Consider the following 19,301-nt stretch of genomic DNA (forward strand, 5'->3'; position numbering starts at 1 on the left):
TTCCAAAATCCAAACTGGAATACTGGATCTGGGCCCAAATTATAGGAGCAATACAGCTTGAACTCGTGTTATTAGGCTCTTGGCATCGAGTGGAGTGGCTCACTCGCGGCCCGGACTGTCCAATTTACCATTGGGCCAACCGATGCATAGCCTCGTGCTCTCGTCTCCCTCAGCAACGCTTTTGCGAGATTTTCATCTGATAGCCTGAATCTTGGTAAAATAAGCACATACGCATTACATAGCTCATGTACGTGATCAAATACGCATGCATGAACCAAATTATGATATAAAATAAGCACGGTTTCACCCGAATTCAATTCAATGTGCATTGCACTTGATATTACAGCTCCGAGATCGTCAGCAAGCAATAAGCGGCCTCACGTCAGGCATGCATCTAAAGCTCGAATCAACAAGAGGCACTTAGCACCGTACACATACACATTATATACCACCCCCGGCCCTGCTGCAACTGCGTGCAACGCGCGCGCGCGCGTGCTCTCAGTTGTGGCAGATCTTGGCGGTGGGCATGGTGACGCAGATGGGCGCGTACTTCTTCTTCGCCTCGGGGCTCCCTTTCTTGGGGTCCGCCATGGCGGCGCCGGCGCCGCCGATGGCCGCCACGGCCGCCGCAGCCGCCGCGAGCATGACGGCGCGGCGTCCCTCGGCGGGCCGGGCCTCGGCCGCCGCCGCCGCCAGCCTGGCGCTGGCGGGCTCCTGCTGGCAGCGGTCGGCCTTGGCGGCCCTGACCACGGCGAAGCTGCCGCGGCGCGAGGGCGCGGCCACCGCCACGGCGGCGAAGGACGCCATCATGGTGAGCGACGCCATCGCTTTGCGCTAGCTGGGGCTGCTGGTGGTGACGGTGGTGGTTGTGGTGGTGCTGCGTGTGGACGTGGATTGCTCGCGCTTTGTGGGAGAGCTTTTGGCGGCGGGCCTGCACTGCATGGTTATGAAGCTGCGTTCCGGAACGGAGACGGCGCCTTATCCCGTGTGGGGGTGAGCGGCCACTGGGCCGCTGCCATGTGGCCGTGCGGCGTGACGTGGCGGAGGAGAGGGTGCGGGCGCTGGATAACGCGAGGGTGTGGTGGGAGATGATAACGAACGGGCGGACCGCATGCTTGCTGGACTGAGCCGTTGCGATCGCGATCGGGGCCCTATCAGCTGTGGTTGGCCTAGTGAATCCCCACCCGTCATTCTTTCATTGATCTTGGTTCGAGAGAACCTATCAGTAGTAGCTAATAAACATTACATTTGCTATGTATACATTGCTGACCAATCGTGTCCTGTGCCCTTGTCCCGCTTCGACAATCGTTGTGCCCAGAGCTTTGCTTCAGCGTTGCAAACTACCATTGTGCGTCTGAGGCTAGCCGCACCATCTCTGAAAATTACGTCGTTCCTTCGCTTCCATAGTTGCCAACAGCAAAGGGCAACAAAGGTTCTGAAATGCTTACCCGAGATGTGTGGTGGACAGATCAAAGTATCTAAAGATCCAGCAACGGCTGTAGTGTCCGTTGGCATGCTGATCCCAAGTTTAGACCAGAAAAGTTCAGCAAAAAGGCACCCAGCAACTATGTGGCTTGCTGTCTCATTCAGTTGTTGACAGATCTCACAAATCGGACTATCCACGATCATCTTTCGATGGAGATTGACCCTGCATTGCACCCTTTCCTGTGTCAGCAGCCAAAGAAAGAACTGAACCCGGGGAGGGACGTGGCTTTTCTATACTTTGCCTTCAAACTTTCCTAGCCGGTAGGCAGAAGGGGCCACGCCGCCACGGCGCCGCGCCGGTCCCTTGGTGGTGACCGAGAGGACAGTAGACTGAACGATGCTGCCCAGCTCCGTCAGTTCCGAAGTCGCCTGAGGTGAGTCGGGGCACCACGAACTGGGTATCCTGCACTCCAAAAGCAAAGAGACCTGCGCCACCGTACTGTTTGTTCTTCTTACAAGGCCCTGTTCGCGTACTGTTTGTTCTTCTTAAAGTTCGCTTAGCTGAAAAGCCCAGCTGAAAAATACTGTTGGCAGTGTAATTTTAAGCTCGAGTGATTGCTTCATCAACTTCAACCCTGAGATTTTGTTGCCTCGCGTAATAATCACTCAAAATAGTTACCCTTCCTAAAAGAACTAACATCGTTATAATGATGTACGTAAAATCTGTTCAGGCTGTAGTAGGTATGCAAATGAAATTAGCACAAAAATTTGACACCGACCATCTACAAACTACAAAAGCTAAGCTACAAAACTTGGGCCAAAAGTGAAAGCCGACCCAAAAATGAATAAAGAAAAAGATGGATGTATTTTGATCTCTAAATAAACTGAACAATCTACATAACTTTCCGCGCGGTTAGTTGCCGAGACGAGACCAAAATATCTCTTGTGTATATATTTGTGAGGGCAAAAAGCAGCAGAACGAAGACTACTTGGGCGCTCACTATTCCGAAATGGCTAATGCTGTTGCCAATCTCCATCCAACTACCGGTATTCCGTACCTGTGGGTAAAATGAACAGGAATATTCAGTACATCATTTTTTGTTGAAGTAGGAAGTTCACATTGAATACATAAGGCTAATCAGCTAATGTAGTCATCAGAAAATGAAATACAAAACAACTTGGTGCAGTTACAGCTTCAAATTTCCAATGATGCAGTCTCAGAGAGGGCCTTTGAGCTCCTGGACAGGAGTCCACAGCTAGTTTGCTACTTTACTCTGTTAGCATATAGCAAACTATGGTGTCCAGAACATTACAGACCAAACAAAATTTACTCACTAATGGACAAAATTGAAAGAACATTATATAGCAACTAAATATGGTCAAGGCCATGGAGAGCATGTCTTTTTTCTTAAATGTAAACTGCATGAAATTAGGTTATGAATTATAGAAGGGAAAGAGTGTACATACCAGGAAAAAGAAATGAATAGTCATTACATCTGAAAGCAGTATTACAAGAAAATAACAGCCCAGCCGTGGAATGCGGACAACCTTGGTAATCGCACTAAACGTACATCTGCAGTTGTCACCAAGGTCAGCTTAATGAAAAGTAGCATCAAGTTCAGTGCAAATTAAAAGAATACATAATTAAGCTAAGGTGTTATAGAAAAATGTCCAAAGACCTAATGTTTGGGGGAAAACCTCATCTTCTTTACATTTAATTGTTATAGCCTGTTACCCTAAGCAGGAACTCCCAAATTAATCTTAAAGTTGCTCAACAGATAAATATGCAGAGAGTATATAGATAGTCTATATAGATACCAAAATGAACATTAAATTATAAATGGATTGTTGCCTATTTTTATCTTTCTATAGCAGAAGATGACCTAATTTGTGACAAGAACTTTCATTAAAGCATCATATTTTGAAGAATAGGATTGCAAAAAAAAAAAAAAAAACTGTACACTGAAATCGAGTTTAGCACATCTTCATTAACTTTAACTTCATGACATCACATAGCATAAGGTTAGCAAGGTTAAAAAAAAAACTTACATGACAAGCATGAACGGAATGAATAACTTAAAGATAAGAAGTCCTGCCATAAGAAATGGCTGCCAAGAGAAAAGAGAAAAACATTAGTGTCTAGAATAATAATAAGTAAAAAAGGTCATTCAGAGAAATGTAACATATAAACTTACACTAAATACTGTAATGAATCTGTACACAGACGAGATCTCAAAGCTTGCAATACTTGCAAAATTACCAGTACCAAAGAAGGCAACATTAAATAAGATCACCTGCAAGACAGAAAGATACCATTAGTTACACTATTATGTTTTCTGCTAAAACTACAACAGAAGTGCTCTTAGTTTCTATTGATAATAAATGATTGGATATTTACAAACAAAATACATATATGCATATAGTGGAAATATGGAATATAATGCAAGCATGAAGATAGCAATACATTCTGAACAGAAAAAAATGTCAGCACGGGAAGAGTCTCCAATACATGCATTAATCGTAGTTTCTTGTTCCATGTTATCCAAAATTATTGAATGTATAACCATATGGAAGCATTTTTTTGGTTTATAAATATACCAATATCATTTCCTTGTCAAACTAATTACGTTTGTGCACAAAGTTCTCAGAGTCCAACCTCACATATTCTACAAAACTTCTGCAGAAATCAGAATAGAAGGGAGTAGCTTCCATTGGTCATCCCTATTTCAAATGATTTAGTATCTTTTGATAGACAATAGCCTAACAGGCTTAGATTACTTGAATTGAGTTTACAGAAGAGATTACATATAAAAAGAGAGGGGGAGAGTGACCCAAAGGGCCAGCCGAGTCCCAAGAGGCCAGCCGAACCCCAAGGGGCCAGCTGGGCATTAACTCAGCACAGCTAGCTAGGAGACTAAAGCTAGGAGATTACACAAGTAACTAGGTGATTAAAGTAAATAGCAATTAATTCTAACACCCCCCCCCCCCCCCCCCCCCCCCGCAGTCAGATCGTCGGTGGAGTGAACGTTTAGACTGGAGCGAAAATCCATGAAGACAGAGGAAGGGAGCCCCTTGGTGAAGACATCGGCGAATTGCGACGTGGTGGGTACATGAAGAACCCGGACTGCACCCATGGCGACACGTTCACGGACGAAGTGAAGGTCGATTTCCACGTGCTTGGTGCGCTGATGTTGAACGGGGTTGGTGGAGAGGTAGCAGGCGCTGACATTGTCGCAGTAGATGAGGCATGCGGAGTCCAGGGGATGGTGAAGTTCCTGGAGCAGTTGCCGCAGCCAAGTGGCTTCAGCGACGCCGTTGGCAACAGCCCGGTACTCTACCTCGGTGCTAGACCGGGAGACAGTGGGCTGCCGCTTGGAGGACCAGGAGACCAGGCTGCCCCCGAGGAAGACGGCGTAGCCGGAGGTGGAGCGGCGGGTGTCCGGGCAGCCGGCCCAATCAGCGTCGGTGTAGACACGGAGCTGTGTTAGGGCTGTTCGGGGAATGACCAGACCATGGCTGAGGGTGCCCTGAAGATAGCGAAGGATCCGCTTGGCAGCGACAAGGTGAGTTTCCCGTGGATCATGCATATGAAGGCACACTTGTTGGACGGCATAGGCAATGTCGGGCCTGGTGAAGGTGAGGTACTGGAGGGCACCCACAAGGCTGCGATATGCAGTGGGATCAGCAACAGACGGGCTGGCATCAGCTGGTACCTTTGCACAAGTGTCAACTGGAGTGGAGCAAGGCTTGCAGTCACTCATGCCATGGCGAGCAAGTATGTCCAGTGTACTGACGCTGTGAAAGGAGAACAGAATCCCTGTGGCACTGAAATGCAACGCCAAGGAAGTGATGTAGGGGTCCAAGATCTTTCATGGCGAACTCCTTTTTCAGAGCAGCAATGACACGGTGAAGGAGTTGCTGAGATGAAGCCGTAAGGACAATGTCATCCACATATAAGAGCAAGTAGACTGTCTCGGTGCCACGGCTGAATATGAAGAGAGATGTGTCTGACTTGGCTTCAGTGAACCCCGGAGAGATCAGAAAGGAGGCAAAGCGGCTGTACCAGGCCCGCGGGGCTTGCTTCAAGCCGTAGAGGGATTTGTTGAGTCTACAGACATGATCTAGAAGTGCAGGATCAGCGAACCCAGTAGGCTGAGAGCAGTATACTGTTTCTGAAAGAGTCCCATGGAGGAAAGCGTTCTTCACGTCAAGTTGATGAATCGGCCAATCCCTGGAGTGTGCCACCGTGATGACTGTCCGAACAGTGGCTGGCTTGACAACCGGGCTGAAAGTTTCATCATAATCAACACCGGGGCGTTGAGTGAACCCCCGAAGTACCCAACGAGCCTTGTATCTCTCCAATGAGCCATCGGCATGGAACTTGTGTTTGAAAATCCATTTTCCAGTAACAACATTGGCCTTGGTGGGGCGAGGGACGAGGTCCCAGGTGTGGTTGTCCTGAAGAGCCGCATATTCAGCTTCCATGGCCTAGCGCCAATGAGGATCAGCAAGGGCATCTCGACAGGACCGCGGTAGGGGAGACAAGGCCTCGGTATGCAAGGCGAGGCAAGGCTGCCGGTAGCCTGTTTTTTCACGGGTCGCCATGCCGTGGGAGTTGGCGACCGGCGGAATGGAAACAGCACCAGCAGGAACCGGAGGATCGCTCTTGACATGGCGAGGTGGAGAGGGGACCATGCTGGAATGTCGAGGGGGCGCTCCTGCCGAGCGCTCGAGTGGCGGGGCAGGAGCAGGAGCACGCCTACTGTAGACATGAATAATAGGCGGTTTCTGAGGCGCAATCACCGGGGGGGAGCGCGCCGGCTGTAGACGTGGACGACGGGTGGAGCCGGCGCCTGTATAGGGGGCACCTGTACAAGGGGCGCCTGTATAGAGGACGCCGGGGACCCCCTGGACACAGCCGGTGGTGCCGGGGTGGAGGGCGCTGGCAGCACCGAGGCCCTGGACGCCGGCATGCCTGCGCGTGCCAGAGATGGTGCCAGAGGCACCAACTGGAAGGGGGCAGCAGCGCCGGGTGTACCTGCAGGAAGGGGAGACACTGGAATGGTGTCGTCGTCAGTTAGAAAATCAAGTTCCTGCTGAGGAGGGGATGGCCGGCTGAGGGAAAAAGGAAACGTTGTTTCGTCGAAAACAACGTGGTGAGAAATGATGACGCGGTTGGCGTTGAGGTCAAGACACCGATAGCCCTTGTGATCCAGTGAATAACCAAGGAAAGCACAGAGGATGGAGCGGGGGGCAAGCTTGTGAGGAGTGGTGGCAGAAAGGTTGGGGTAGCATGTGCACCCGAAGGCACGAAGATCATGATAGGAGGGGAAGGTGCCATGGAGGGCGAAAAAGGGGGTGCTCATGTTTAGAGTTTTGGTGGGAAGGCGATTGATGAGATAGGTGGCAGTGGCTAGAGCATCAGCCCAGTAAGAGGGGGGCATGGAAGCTTGGAAGAGGAGGGTGCGTGTGATGTTATTGACGGTGCGGATCATGCGCTCGTCTTTCCCGTTTTGCTGGGAAGTATAGGGGCACGACATGCGGAGAGTGATGCCGTGAGCAAGAAAGAAAGCAAGAGAGGCGGAGTTGTCAAACTCGCGACCGTTGTCACATTGGACTGATTTAATGGTGCAGCCAAATTGGGTAGACACATGAGCGAAGAAATTAGAAATCGTGGGAAATGTATCGGACTTAACGTGAAGGGGAAAAGTCCAGAGGAAATGAGAGCAATCATCAAGAATAACTAAATAATATTTGAAACCAGAGACACTAACAACAGGAGATGTCCACATGTCACAATGGATTAAATCAAAATTCTTGGCTGCTCTAGATAGCGAAATAGAAAAAAGGAGACGAATATGACGCCCAAGCTGACAGGCGTGGCAGAGGGAGTCATCTTCAGGCTTGCTGCAGACAATGGAGGAGGACTGCGCAAGGGACTGAAGAGTGGCCTTGCCGGGGTGACCGAGGCGCCTGTGCCAGGTAGTTGGTGAAGGAGTGGAGACAAGGGCGCAGGAGCCAGTGGTGGATGAAGGGAGCTGAAGAGTGTAGAGAGGCCCCGTGCTGTTACATCGGAGGAGGGTGTTCCGGGTACGGAGATCCTTCACAGAAACACCAAGAGGGTCAAACTCGACAGAAACACAATTGTCAGTAGTGAATTTTCGAACCAAAAGGAGATTTCTGATAATGTCGGGAGCTACAAGGACATTGTCGAGGCGAAAGGGTCCAGGAAGGACAGAATAGCCGGTGCCAATAATAGGGAGGGTGGCCCCGTTGCCTACGACAATGGAGGAGGGAAATGAAGAGAATGGTGTAGCGGTGACCATACCAGGGTTGGCGGTGATGTGGGAGGAGGCGCCCGAGTCGATCACCCAATCCAAGGAACTCAGTGGTGGGGTGAGGGAGACGGTGCTGAAGGCGCTAGTGAGACCCTCGGGCGTCCAGGGCGCCCAAGCAGGAGGTGCCTGAGGGGGCTGCGGGTAGTAGGACCCGGAAGCCGGTGGTGGAGCGAAGTATGCCGGTGGCACGCCGGCCACCAGAGCCTGCTGCAGAGGTGCAGGCTGGACTGCGCGTGGTGGAGGGCCACGGGCGCCACCGGCGGTGGACCCTGGCCACATGTGGATAGAGCCGGTCCAGGGGTTGAGCAGCGAGGGCCACTGTGGTGTGGCTGGTGCAGTCCCGCCCTGTGCACTGCTGTGGGAGCCGCCAGAGCCGCGCCCGCCGCGGCGGCGGCGGCCGCGGTTGCCACTGGATTGATGTCCAGCCTGATGGCCAGCAGTGGCCTGATGATGGCGTGGAGGCGCAGGCGAGGACGAAGTGGGCGGCCTGATGGAGGGCGCGGCGACGAGAGCCGAAGGAGAGGCAGAGGGCGTCCCCATGTTGAGCTCGGCCAAACGGAGGTCAGCACGAACATCGACGAAGGACGGGAACGGCCTCTGGCGGGTGACGAGCTGGGACATGAACCGAAAACGTTCATTGAGACCCCGGAGAACGTTCAGCACCAGAGTTCGGTCCTGGATGGGCTCGCCGAGGTCAGCGAGGGCATCCGCCATGCTCTTCATTTTGCGGCAGTAGTCATCGATGGAGAGGGCACCTTGGCAGAGAGTGCGAAACTCGGCGTCGAGGAGCATGGCGCGGGACTCGCGATTGTTGAGGAACTGGTGTTCAATCCCGAGCCATGCTGTCCGGGCGGTGAGGCCGTCGTGCTCATGGATGACGTCCAGGAGGTCGGCGGAGATGGTGTTGAAAAGCCAAGAGAGGATGACGCAGTCCATGCGTGACCACGCCGGATCGTAGGGGCGGGAGTCGTCGCTGAGGACGTGATCCTTCAAGGCGAAACGGCTGAGGATGAGGAGGACGTAGCCGCGCCACTTGGAGTAGTTGGAGGATTGAAGATCAAGAACGATAGGGATGAGGTTCTTGATGTTCTGGACGGCAGCAGCTTGAGTGTGGAGGTGGGCGATGGCCGCTGCTTCAGAGGAGGCGGAGTGGACGTCGTCATCCTCAGGATCGGCGTCGTCGTCCGGATGCTCGGGGCGGAGGCGATCCCGGAGGGCCGCGGCCTGCTGTTCCAGGGTATCTGCCTGCGCGCGCTCTTTGTCAAGAGCAGCAGCGGCGGCGCGGACACGCTCCTGGGCGGCGGCGACGGACTTGAGAAGGGCAGCTTCTTCCTCGAGCTGCTGGCTGCGCTCTGTGTTGGTGGAGCGCAGAGAGGCCTCATCCTCCAGGCGCTTGGCAGCAGAGAGGGCTTTGTCGCGGAGCTTGGTCGCGGTAGCCATGGCGGAGGAGCTGGAGGTGGCCATGGGCGCGCGCAGCAGCCTGGGGTGGGTGGAGTGGGAGCGGAAGCAGAAGGATCGATACCATGATAGACAATAGCCTAACAGGCTTAGATTACTTGAATTGAGTTTACAGAAGAGATTACATATAAAAAGAGAGGGGGAGGGTGACCCAAAGGGCCAGCCGAGTCCCAAGAGGCCAGCCGAACCCCAAGGGGCCAGCTGGGCATTAACTCAACACAGCTAGCTAGGAGATTAAAGCTAAGAGATTACACAAGTAACTAGGTGATTAAAGTAAATAGCAATTAATTCTAACATCTTTGCATAATTAATCCTAGAGGATTATCTAGAGTGAATACAATCTAATGCCTACTCTGCCATATAAAAAATGATGCATCGTATCCAAGAGCTTCCGCACCTCTATAGTCTATAAGACAAATGGAAATTATCAGACTTACAAATAACAGAGGGATTCTTAAATCAGATAGTCGTAGGTGTCTTTCTTCATAACCAAAAACTGAGTCATCCGCAAGGCTTCTGCAACGTGCAGAACCACTTTCTTCTGAGCAATACAGGTTGGCAGATTCCACAAATATCCATCCAATGAGTACCATTGCAAAAGCGCTATAGAAAACTGCTTCATAGCTGTGAAGATTTAACAAAATTTGAACAATCATTTTCATGTTAAGAGCTCAGGCACAGCAAAAAGAAATTGATGTATAAACTACACCAGAAGGTAACAGCATACCCAATAGAAAGCAGCAGAAATGGAGGAGCAAAACCCAAGAATATAGATGTAAGACGGGATAGAACACTAGGTGGTGAGAAAAGAGGTAGCACCATAGCAACACCTGCCAAATATATGACACATTAAAAGAGTAGAACCAAAAAGCTCACAAGTTCAGGATGAACACTAGGCTTGGCTTCAAAAAGAATGTGTCATATTTAAAGGGCTCAACAAGATTTCCAATGGACAAAGCCCCAAAATGATGTAGACCTGTTAAAGTTTAGAATGTTTCCACCTGGGGTTATAGGCTTACAGTTATTCCCCAGAGGCCAGAAGCGGGGACCAATTTTCCATTTCGCATCTTTTCTCTGCACAGTTATTTCTCTGAATGTGTGCCAGTACAACTCACTTTATATTTCCATTAAAAAACAGTAACCAAAAAGAGGCTATGAATTGTAGGATAGGAAAATTATTATTTTATATCCTTTTCATAATTCAGTGGAGGATACATTTATTAGAATAATGCCAGCCAACTTTACAGGCCATTGATAGCATTCAGAAGGTTTCAGAAAAACAGCTGTGTGGAATCCGAGCTGGTTTTAGAAAATCTGGTTATCAGTATTCAGTACTGTAACCAACCTTTATCAACATATTTCATTATAGAACAAAAGGCAAAGAACCAGAGCTCCAGCTACAAATGTACATAAGGATGCTAAGGGAAAGATCCATCATCAGTCAGGAATATAATAAAAGCATTTCAAGGACCTTGAACATTTTTTATTCATTTTATTTACTGCCACTCAATATTGCTTTTTGAAAGAGCTACCACTCAATATTGTGTTTTTTCTATGCCCAAGTAAAGGATTAAATCAAGCCCACAGTTCAAAAATTGCCAAATAAGACCCAGCGTCATTCTTGACACTCAAGTCCAACCATTGGTGCACGAAATCGCAAAAACACATAGTTTCCCTCCAAAAAAATAACCTCTCCCCTTGGGGAATGCATTAAATATTTACCTAAGCCCATCAGTCCTTGGGCAGACCCTACATTTGCTCCAAGACGCAGAGGCCTCTAAGTAGAAAAGTAAATGTCTGGGCTTGAGTAGCTTCTGGCCCAGTGGGTCTGTAAAACTCACTTGGACAAGATGTATTTTTACAACAACAACAAAGCCTTCAAGTCCCAAACAAGTTGGGGTAGGCTAGAGTTGAAACCCATCAGAAGCAATCAAGGTTCAGGCACGTGAATAGCTGTCTTCCAAGCACTCCTATCTAAGGCTAAGTCTTTGGGTATATTCCATCCTTTCAAGTCTCCTTTTATTGCCTCTACCCAAGTCAACTTCGGTCTTCCTCTGCCTCTCTTCACGTTACTATCCTGACTTAGGATTCCGCTACGCACCGGTGCATCTGGAGGTCTCCGTTGCACATGTCCAAACCATCTCAACCGGTGTTGGACAAGCTTTTCTTCAATTGGCGCTACCCCTAATCTCTCACGTATATCATCGTTCCGAACTCGATCCCTTCTTGTATGACCGCAAATCCAACGCAACATACGCATTTCCGCGACACTTAGCTGTTGAACATGTCGTCTTTTCGTAGGCCAACATTCTGCACCATACAACATAGCAGGTCTAATCGCCGTCCTATAAAACTTGCCTTTTAGCTTCTGTGGTACCCTTTTGTCACATAGGACACCAGACGCTTGCCGCCACTTCATCCACCCTGCTTTGATTCTATGGCTAACATCTTCATCAATATCCCCGTCCCTCTGTAGCATTGATCCTAAATATCGAAAGGTATCCTTCCTAGGCACTACTTGACCTTCCAAACTAACATCTTTCTCCTCCCGAGTAGTAGTGCCGAAGTCGCAAGATGTATTTTTGAACCAGATAAAACAAGTAGTGTTAAAACTGAAAACAGATTAAGAACCTAAACTATAAGACGAGTAAGCTTCGCCAGACCCTTAGATTGATGCAAACATAAGCATGCGTACGTAGACATACTACATACAAAAGCTAGCTGTGTGTAGGCCTGTAGGGTTTAGACTGGTAAGCTGTTGCTTTATAGTAGAAGACACGATGTGTAAACAAATCAGATATCACCATAAAATGAGGATCCAATGACACTGTAGACAATTAACAGCACAAATAACAAAATTGAGTGACTTACCAGCTACAGACCAATTGATCAACTGGTGCAGTGAGTGCAATTCTCTGTTCTGGGACCGATGTGAGGTAGATAGCCACACCATTATCGAAGATATTGCAACTAAAATTACCTAAAACATGATAAACGGTTGAAAACAATGTCTCAAACTTGAACTTCCAAGAAAGAAATGCCAACCACAGGATATAACCATTTGAGTTCTGCACCTGAACAAAATACAGTTTAAAGGATTGAGGATCCCGTTTATTTGCTCGAGTGAGATATAGCCAAAAGCTGGAACTATTTGATTTAATCCATCTTGAAGCTAATCCAATAAGTATTATGAGCCCTCCACTAAAAATTCTGCATATAAAGAATTCATCAGACTAAAAGCTGCAAGGAAACAACCAATTAAACAATATTTGACAACATCTAGATGGCTAGCAGCTTCTTAAGAAATCATGAATGACACGTAACAGCATTAAACAGGTATTACTATATATATGTAACAGCTACTTCTCTACTGGCACAGGATAAAATGTAAGGGGGGAAATGCATGAATCCTGTCAGTGAAAGAAGCATACACCAAGTTGTTGTTTTCTGGAATTTCAGCTGGCATCAAAGTGAATACAGACAGGAACCAGCAAGCAAGCCATATGTATATTGCGAGTGCAGGGCTAGCTTGAATAAACAAGGCTACATAAGTTGAACCGAGTATCCCAAGGACCAAGAAGCACCACGTATAAATTTTCCTATCAAAGAAGCTCATAACCTGCCCACAAGTATCAAATTTCACATCAAATCTCATGAAGTCTTAAAATGATTGATGTGTCAACAAGTGGGTACATACCAGAAACTCCAATACAAGCAGTGCAACAACTGAATTGGTCAGGAGATTAAAAATGTACTTGAAGGGCATATTAGCTAGTTCTCTCCATACGGCCTTCAAAAATTCAAAGTTTTGTACAATTCTTGTCCAAAGGAATATTGTCATAAATACATAAGCATGGTAAAGAAGTGGTGATTTCTCTAGAAGTAGTATAATGGATGACAAACCCATAAAGAGGCATCCACCAATATAAACCTGCAACCAGAGGAGATAAAATCAAATCATCTTAACTATGTGACCATGCAGATCAGCATGAAATTAATGTAGTTGTCAAATTTGATGAGAATTCAATCCAATGCCTGCGCTCTATATGCAGAACCAAACCTTTGGATTCTACAGTATCAGTTCTGCAAAGGCAAAAAAAAAAAAAAAAAAACTGGAAAAAATGCAAACAGAAAAACATAATGAGTTTGAACAAAAACATATTAGCTGCAATCTAGATTGAGTAAAACGAAAACAGAAGCATATGTTTTGTAACATAAAAAAAAGACATAAATTTAATAAGGAAAGAGTGGAAAGCTACCATACTTTCATGGATGTATTCTCAGGATACAATTGAGCCCTCTTGAGAAGAATTGCAAGAAATGATGTATAAGACTGTAACACATGTATAATGAGGTTCACCATCCATCCAATATATCCAAGGGTAATTGTAGTCATTAACATGAACCAATCATATGTTTGGAAATAATGAAGACCAGCAACAGCCAGCCTTCGGAGCTCCTCAGATTGCTCCATGGCAGTTTCATAGTCCCTTCCAGATATAAGATCCTCAATCTGACTGAGCACTAAAGAAAAGTTTGCCAGTGGCTTAAAAGGTTTGAAGTAGAGTGAACTGGATTCCTTCAGCTCTGAGATCGATAAGGGAAGACATGCTTAGGAGTAACAGTATGATTTATTGTTTAATTTGGTAGCCTTGGTCATCATAAAATTTGCATTAGGAAAAAAAAGGAAATTGAATGACATGATGAGATTCATAGCTAACAGCATGGAGTAGCCTACTGTTATGGGTGAATCCGATAACAGATCAACAATGATGCTTCTAGCACCCAATCACCCATTCACACTACCACACACAAGCTTATAAGCATGGAGTAGGAAAATTTTGAAGTTCAAGTATGTAGCAAAAATTGTTTTGAAAGGATACGTGACTTTCGGAGAAACTGGTTAAGAATTTGCTTTGTATTGGCCAGAACAGCTTCAACTTCATCAGCCTGTATAAATATAGGGAACAAACTTTAACAAGCAGTGTTGAGCCAAGCGCAATATATTTTTTGCATAGCGTACAGTTATTATCTGACCTTGCTTAGTTTCAAATAAGTAGTAGGTAAGCTCCCCACAGAATTCATCGGGCATGGCAAACCCACAAGTGTAGCCTGCAAAAGTTGTGAAGAATGGAGAAAAGAAAAAGGGTTTACTTAAGAAAACTAAATGCAACTGAAGAACTGAATATATGGTTGCACAAGGAGATTTTCAAGCCACCATTAGGGGAGCTATGTCAGCCTGGTTGACATCTACTCTTTCAAAGCCTTCAAGGGCCCAGTCTTTTGGAGTGGGTGTATCATGTTTGTGGTCATCTACAAACCGAAAGCCATCATCAGGTTTCTCTGTATAATCCAGGAACTTTGGGCTTCTAATTCCAGCACCCCATGCTACAAGAGGAGTATCTGTATTTGAAGGGTGTCCGTCTCCATGGCTTCCTGTAGGTAGCAAGTGCTTTAGCATTTTGGCATCATAATAAAGGAGTAATATAGAGTACTAACCTATAATATACTAACAAGTTAACCAATAAAAATGAAGCCTTTGCAATTAGTAATAGCCTAATGGGTCAATGACCCTCATCCTTGTGATTGACCCAAGACAGCATTGCATAAACCATAAAGTGCACGTGTGCAACTAAATTTAGTGTGCTAGAAAGCATTACATGTCAGGATTGGATTTGTCAATACAACTAAAGAATGTGGCTGCCTAGGCGCTATGGAGCATAAAATGAGTAACCTTGTAGGTAGGTAATGCAACTAATGTGCAATCCAGATTGAATTACTGCGACCAATAAGCCATTCATTTTGGGCAGCCGCTGATTAGGGGATACTTTCCACATCTATATGCATAGATTTGCAATGGAATGGTCTTATTTTCCTTTCTGTATTTTTGCTAAGGTGGGAAGAGATTTTTTTTGTGTGTGTGAACGTGCCCATGACCATGTTTCATTAAGAGGGAAGAGTTTCATAGCGCTTTCGCAGCCCACGGGCAAGATACCCGGAATTACCAAAGAGGTGGAGAACACACAATCAGGCCAGGCAGACATACAGATGTACAGACGTATACTTATAGTGAATTACATGGTACTAAGATTTGCGACAGAACACCTGAAGCGCTAGCTCATCCATCCACCCGGGCTAAGACTGACGGGGCCTCATGCCCCACTGCAACCCGGTCATTTCGCTCATTGACGATCGTCGTTGTCAAGGTGGGAAGACAGATATGGGGGATGGTACTATGGTAGTATTCAAATCTAATTTAATTCCCAACTTTCAAATTAAAATTGGAATGTTTCAAGTTCATCAGGTTTACAGTTTCCTGGTGGTGACAGCAGAGATGCCACACTCTCCCAGAAAAACATAACCAGTCAGTTGCCTCCAACATCCTGAATCCTGGCAAGGAACCTAGCTCTAAAAACTATATAAACATGAGCAGCAAAAAATATATTTGTGAAACCATTTGGTGTGTAACTTACCTTTGTCACTCATTCCATGATCTGCAGTAAACACATATGCTGTTTGATTATCATTGAAGTAGTTCTCCATGAGATTGTACATACTTTCAGCTATTTGATCAACAACCTTGACATTGTTCAGATAGATGCTTGAATAGGGTCGGTGTGCATGGCCATTGGTATCACAACCCAGCAAGTGCAGAAATATAACCAACTTATCTTGTAGGAGTAACTGCCTCAATTTAACATCGTCAAAAGACCTGTTGATAAGACCTTGAAACTGGTCAAATGACCAATGATCCAGAAATGATGCATCTGCAATCAAGGTCTCTGACAAAGTAAAAAACATGATTCCAAAAGGAAAATTAATTGCAAAAGCAGAGGAATGATTATTTAGACTCTGTGGTGTTGAGTCAATAATGTTTTATTTGAAGAGGGGCACATCCTTCATGTATTTAAAGAGGAAACAGAATTATTTATACAATTTGCCTCAGAACAGATTTATTAGTTACGAATTAACCTGCACATCTGTAAAATTCATTATAGTAGTTGTGATTTGTGGTAAAAAAAACCTCAGACCAAGAGTAAGAAAATAATTTCAAAAATAATTTATATATATAATCCTTCTGCAAGATGAACTTTTAGACTAATATCAATATTTCAGGAAGAAAGGATGTGCAGTATGAGAAATCACAAAGTTATCTAGTCCATCGAGAAAAGCACAATGTGATTCCATGAATACGACAGTACTGGTAAGGCAGTTACAAAAATAGAATATCATAATAATGGCTTAAGCTTCAGGAGGCTACAGGTACTGCCAATAAATCTGACCTGTTGCAAAGTCTTCATATTCATGGGGATAAGTGCCCCAGGTACTGTGAGGTAGGTTGCTGCAGAATATAGGAACAATATCTGGACTTCCAAATGAGATAGTGTGCCGACTCTGATTGAATACAGAATCAAACTCAACTGGATTGGCCTTCCATCCTGCCAAATACAATACTCACTATTTCACTATAGGGCATAGCATATAACACCTGTTTAATTTAACTAAGCAATGTTAACCATGTGCAGGATGTCAGTTATACACATTTCTCTCAGCTACAAAATACTGGCACTAAGCACTATAATTCAGTACATGTTTTTTGGTTAACAACCATGAGGGTACGAGTACCGCTAATACTAGTCCAGTAGCAACAACTACTAAAAATGGCAAAGCAATGCAATTACACATTAAAAGTGCAGCATACTTGAAAATTAAAGTAAACTGAAAGACTTGTGAAAACATTGCATCAAATTAAATCACGAACAGTCTGCAGTGGTACACTAGAACTAGCACCGGGGCAGCGCACCTTTGGTGACAGCACTGGGGTCCTCATAGAAGCCAGCGATGAGGGAGACATGGCCGGGCCTGGACTCGGTGGGCGGGCGCGCGTGGCTGACTCCCCACCGTCCCTTATCCTCGATCACGCCGCGCAGGAACGGCGCTCTGTACCTCCCCCGCTCGTCCGGCTCGAAGAACTTGTCCGCCCTGAGCCCGTCCGCTTCACGCGCCAAAAAAAAAAAAGGCCAAATTACACACCCAACATCGAGCCGATGCTTAATGAGACGGGATCGGAGGATCAAGGGCACACACCGACGAGGAGGACGAGGCGCTTGGCGGGGGCCACCGAGAGGCGGGGCGGCACGGGATCCATGCCATGCACGATGGGGGACTTGAAGTAGATGTCGAAGATGCTGAGCATGTACACGGCGTGGAGCGCGACGCCGAGTACGACCAGCCACCGCTCGCGCCGCCGCGTGGAGGCGGACGGCGAGTGCAGCTCCGTCTGCGGGCGCGGGCGGCCGGCCATCGCGAGTGACGGAGCGCCGGCCGAGCCGTGGAGGTGGGCGGTGGTGGATCTCGGTTCTGGAGGGAAGGGACTGGAGCTGGGGGGCGAAGGCGAATGCGTCGTAAGACTGACGGATTGACAGGACCGGAGACGCCTGGAGTGGGTGCACGGATCCAGAGTTTTATCAAACTACACTTTCAGCATTCAAGGGTTTTGGTTAACCGATTATTAAGTATAATAGCAGGGCGAAAGCCGGCTGAACACCGAGGCAGAGGCAGAGGTGAGGAGAGAGAAGAGAAGTGGGTTGTAAGCTTATTGTCAGCTTAAACATAAGAACCGAGAAACTGTGTGGGAGAGACAAGTGGGCCATGTATTAATATTAAAGAGCTACCTGGGTGGGCTAAAAGAAGGCTGCAAAAGTCTTGGCCTGCCGCCTATATTATTAGCATTGCTCTTACTATAAACCAATCAGAGTCGTGATTAACTTTTTACAAAGAAAGATTAGTCAATTAACTTTATTGTATTGTATCAATATCTTTTTCTAAGGAGATCTTCAGCCTATTCGCTTATTGGTTTCAGCCAGGGCTTGTCAACAGTATTTTTCTCTCATAATAAACCAGCATCAGTCGGGCTTATCAGCCTAGAAACCAACCAACGAACATGCTGCTTGTGTTTTGTTATCTTGAAAAATGAGCCAAGTTGGCGGTGGCAGGTTTCTGTATAGGTTGTAAGACTTAATTTGGATAATCAAAGTTCATTGGGTGCAACCAAATCAGTAGAAATAATGTTTGGATTTGCCGGAGCAGTCCATGTAAAACAATATTTTAATATAAGATATAGGCCTACTTTCAAGTTGCAGTATTAATAAAAAAACTATGATGTAAGAAAGTATAGTTTATAAAATAAATACTGTGCAAAACCATAGTTTAGAAAGAAAATTCTCAAAAGGGGTTTCTTAATCTCTAAAATACTAATGGTTTTATTTTAAAAAAAAATACTAATGGTTTTAAAACTAGAAGGTTGTTTGGAGAGATGTTCACCTTCAAGTAGGTCAATTCTCTTTTTCTCGACTCGTTTTCCCCTTGCTACAATAGACCAGGGCAAACCGAGAGAGAGTTGCTTTCTAGTGTCGATCTCGGCACCCCCCCCTTTGGTGTCCTCTTCGGTGCTAGAGGGTGGGGAGGACTTTAGCATAGTTGGTTGCGGGGCGTCCTTCGGCATGCGGTGCTCCATCTCCATCACTGAGGAAGAGTAAGCTCCATCACTGAGGAAGAGTAAGGCTTTCCTTCCATCATTTTTGCAAATGGGTAGACACTTTCAGCATCCCTTTTGGTGGATTCCTTATTTGTGTTGCTGACAGTATTGGCAACAAACAAATAATCATGTGGTCAGCTGTGGCGGATCGCTCTTCCTCTCCTTTTCTTCTCACATGCCGGCGGCTGATGCTTGTTTAGCATCATCGATGCATTCTGGTGGAGTTTCTAGGTGCTCGCTCTTGCGACAAATACAAGGTTCAGCGCCCCTTGTGAGGCTAGAAGGTGGATCTTGGCTTCATCTTGGCAGACGTTTCCGATGGACGAAGTTCAAGCGACGACAACTGAGAACAACATTATGGTGTTTTGGGTGTTGCGTGTAATTTCTAATTTTGCAAGGGTGTTTTATGTAAGACTAGGGATGTGATGTGCTACTTTTTCTTAATATAATTTTCCCCTTTCGGGCAGAAAAAAATAGAAGGTTGTCGTTGTTACAGTATTGAACATTCTAGCTTGCTTTCTTTGTTGTTATAGTTGTTATGG

At 46.4% G+C, this 19,301-nt stretch overlaps 2 protein-coding genes across 2 annotated transcripts; both read right to left on the bottom strand.

The window, feature by feature from the left end:
- Positions 1 to 266: 266 nt before the first annotated feature.
- LOC136477572 (photosystem II 5 kDa protein, chloroplastic-like) lies at positions 267 to 937 on the bottom strand. Its single transcript, XM_066475776.1, has one exon. The coding sequence runs from the start codon at positions 823 to 825 to the stop codon at positions 499 to 501; it is 327 nt and encodes a 108-aa protein (XP_066331873.1). The 5' UTR covers positions 826 to 937; the 3' UTR covers positions 267 to 498.
- Positions 938 to 2,165: 1,228 nt separating this feature from the next.
- On the bottom strand, positions 2,166 to 17,669 carry LOC136477569 (uncharacterized). Its single transcript, XM_066475774.1, has 18 exons — positions 17,310 to 17,669; positions 17,026 to 17,217; positions 16,505 to 16,660; positions 15,695 to 15,988; positions 14,440 to 14,657; positions 14,259 to 14,333; positions 14,105 to 14,171; positions 13,486 to 13,808; positions 12,919 to 13,152; positions 12,653 to 12,840; positions 12,296 to 12,431; positions 12,093 to 12,201; positions 9,949 to 10,051; positions 9,659 to 9,845; positions 3,621 to 3,719; positions 3,475 to 3,533; positions 2,893 to 2,998; positions 2,166 to 2,483 (listed from the first exon to the last, which is right to left on the bottom strand). The coding sequence occupies exons 1-18, from the start codon at positions 17,524 to 17,526 to the stop codon at positions 2,319 to 2,321; spliced, it is 2,928 nt and encodes a 975-aa protein (XP_066331871.1). The 5' UTR covers positions 17,527 to 17,669; the 3' UTR covers positions 2,166 to 2,318.
- Between the last annotated feature and the right edge of the window lie 1,632 nt (positions 17,670 to 19,301).

The sequence above is a fragment of the Miscanthus floridulus genome, chromosome 8 (assembly GCF_019320115.1).
Source record: "Miscanthus floridulus cultivar M001 chromosome 8, ASM1932011v1, whole genome shotgun sequence".
NCBI classification, from domain to species: domain Eukaryota; kingdom Viridiplantae; phylum Streptophyta; class Magnoliopsida; order Poales; family Poaceae; genus Miscanthus; species Miscanthus floridulus.

What these genes read in the sequence shown, in the direction of transcription:
- LOC136477572 (XM_066475776.1), bottom strand. Translation starts at nt 825, where the DNA reads ATGGCGTCGCTCACCATGATGGCGTCCTTCGCCGCCGTGGCGGTGGCC.
- LOC136477569 (XM_066475774.1), bottom strand. Translation starts at nt 17,526, where the DNA reads ATGGCCGGCCGCCCGCGCCCGCAGACGGAGCTGCACTCGCCGTCCGCC. An exon ending in CCCCAGTGCTGTCACCAAAG is followed by an intron (nt 16,661 to 17,025) that starts GTGCGCTGCCCC and finishes TGTATTTGGCAG; the next exon opens with GATGGAAGGCCAATCCAGTT. An exon ending in ATTCCGTTCATGCTTGTCAT is followed by an intron (nt 2,999 to 3,474) that starts GTAAGTTTTTTT and finishes TGACAACTGCAG; the next exon opens with ATGTACGTTTAGTGCGATTA.